This window comes from Malus domestica, chromosome 15 (genome assembly GCF_042453785.1).
Source record: "Malus domestica chromosome 15, GDT2T_hap1".
Taxonomy (NCBI): Eukaryota; Viridiplantae; Streptophyta; class Magnoliopsida; order Rosales; family Rosaceae; genus Malus; species Malus domestica.
Window position 1 is genome coordinate 38,401,773 of NC_091675.1, and position 1,624 is coordinate 38,403,396.

Sequence of the window (1,624 nt, forward strand, 5' to 3'; positions counted from 1 at the left end):
AGCAGTCTAAGACACTAGGCTCGGCCATTAAGTTTTTTAGGTTCGAGCAACGAACCCGAAGACATGGTCGAAGTCTCCTCTCGGCAAGTTTAAAATAAAAACCTTCTTGCTATATTCTTTCGTGATTTCCTTGTGCTTAAACTGATTTTTTGTGTGCAGCCTTCATGGGAAGTCGAGTTTAAAGCTTTCTTGTCAAGCACTTCTAGAGCGGTTGGCACTTCGGCTACTACAACTGAACCTGCCGATTCAGCTGCTCTGGTTCGGCTACAAGAAGTTTTGTCTCTCTCAGCGTCATAAGTCCTTGAGCGTAAAGGTCTTGATTTGTTGGGTGCATGCCTAAACGACCTCGGAGCAGATGGTCAAATGAACGTCGAGGCTATTGTTCAGGTGTCATCCATCTTGGAGCAAGTTCTGGAATCGTTTAGTGTTCTCGAGAATGCTCTTCGGGCTGATAATGATTTGAAAGCTACCATGGTCGTCCAAGACACTCTTCGTCCGAAGATCGATGTTTTAAAGGCGAAAGGAGAAGCCTTGGCCGACCTCGACTGTCAAATTACCGAACTGGCAAAACAAAGGTTGACTATTGCTTCTGAGCTTGCGAATGACATCGAGTCGGGCGGCAAAAATTGTTTAACCGAGTATGCGGCGAACGCGAAGCGAGTCGAGCAGCTGAAGATGGACAAGAAGAACTGACAAGCCGAGGTCATAATGGGCGAAGTGAGGTGGCTGGAGCTGAAGGCACTTCTTGGAACTCTTTTTCCTTCATCGCCTTAGAATATTTTGACTGTAAACCATCTTATTAATGAAATGAAACAAACTTTTACTCTTGCATTTCCCATGTGACTGGGTAGTATTTTTTTATGAACTTTCCATTAATTGGCAACCTGTGAATAATACCGGTTCGATCTCTAAGATGGTATGCCCATTTGCCGAAGACTTTATGGATGACAAACGGTAATTCCCAATTCGACGACCATTTGCCGAACTTGGGGTCTTTAATTCCCACGGGTAACACAGTTTGCCAAACTAACTCTCCTTCGCCGAACATTTTTTGTTTGACCCTTTGATTATAAGCTGGCTCAACAATTTTCTTTTGTGTTACTAGAAGATTGTAAGCGTCAAGGCGGTCTTCTTCCAAATCTTCTAACTCTTGTAACATGGCCTGGTTATATTCGGCATTGGACAAACTACTCTGCTCGATCACGCGTAAAGAATTTACACTTAGCTCGACCGGTAACATCGCATCATGTCCATAGGTTAACGCATATGGGATGGTCCTCATTGCCTATTAGGGTGAAGTCCGATATGCTCACAAGGCTTCATTCAATTTTAAATGCCACATGCCAGGTCTTTCTTTTATCGTATTTCGAGAATGCCGATCAAAACCTTATTACTCGCTTTAGCTTGTCCATTCGCTTGTGGATAGTATGGTGTGGACTGCTCAAGCTGAATTTTTAAGCTCGCTGTATACTCTTTGAACCTTCCGGTTGTGAAGATTATGCCATTATCAGTTATGATTGTTCTTGGTACGCCGAATCTGGTCACAATATGTTCCTCCATAAAATCACAAACCTCCTTGAAGGTTAATTCGCCGTATGATTTTGCTTCGACCCATTTAGTGAAA

At 43.3% G+C, this 1,624-nt stretch overlaps 1 protein-coding gene across 1 annotated transcript; it reads right to left on the reverse strand.

Moving 5' to 3' along the window:
• Positions 1–820: 820 nt before the first annotated feature.
• On the reverse strand, positions 821–1,282 carry LOC139191909 (uncharacterized). Its single transcript, XM_070812939.1, has one exon. The coding sequence runs from the start codon at positions 1,280–1,282 to the stop codon at positions 821–823; it is 462 nt and encodes a 153-aa protein (XP_070669040.1).
• Positions 1,283–1,624: the final 342 nt, after the last annotated feature.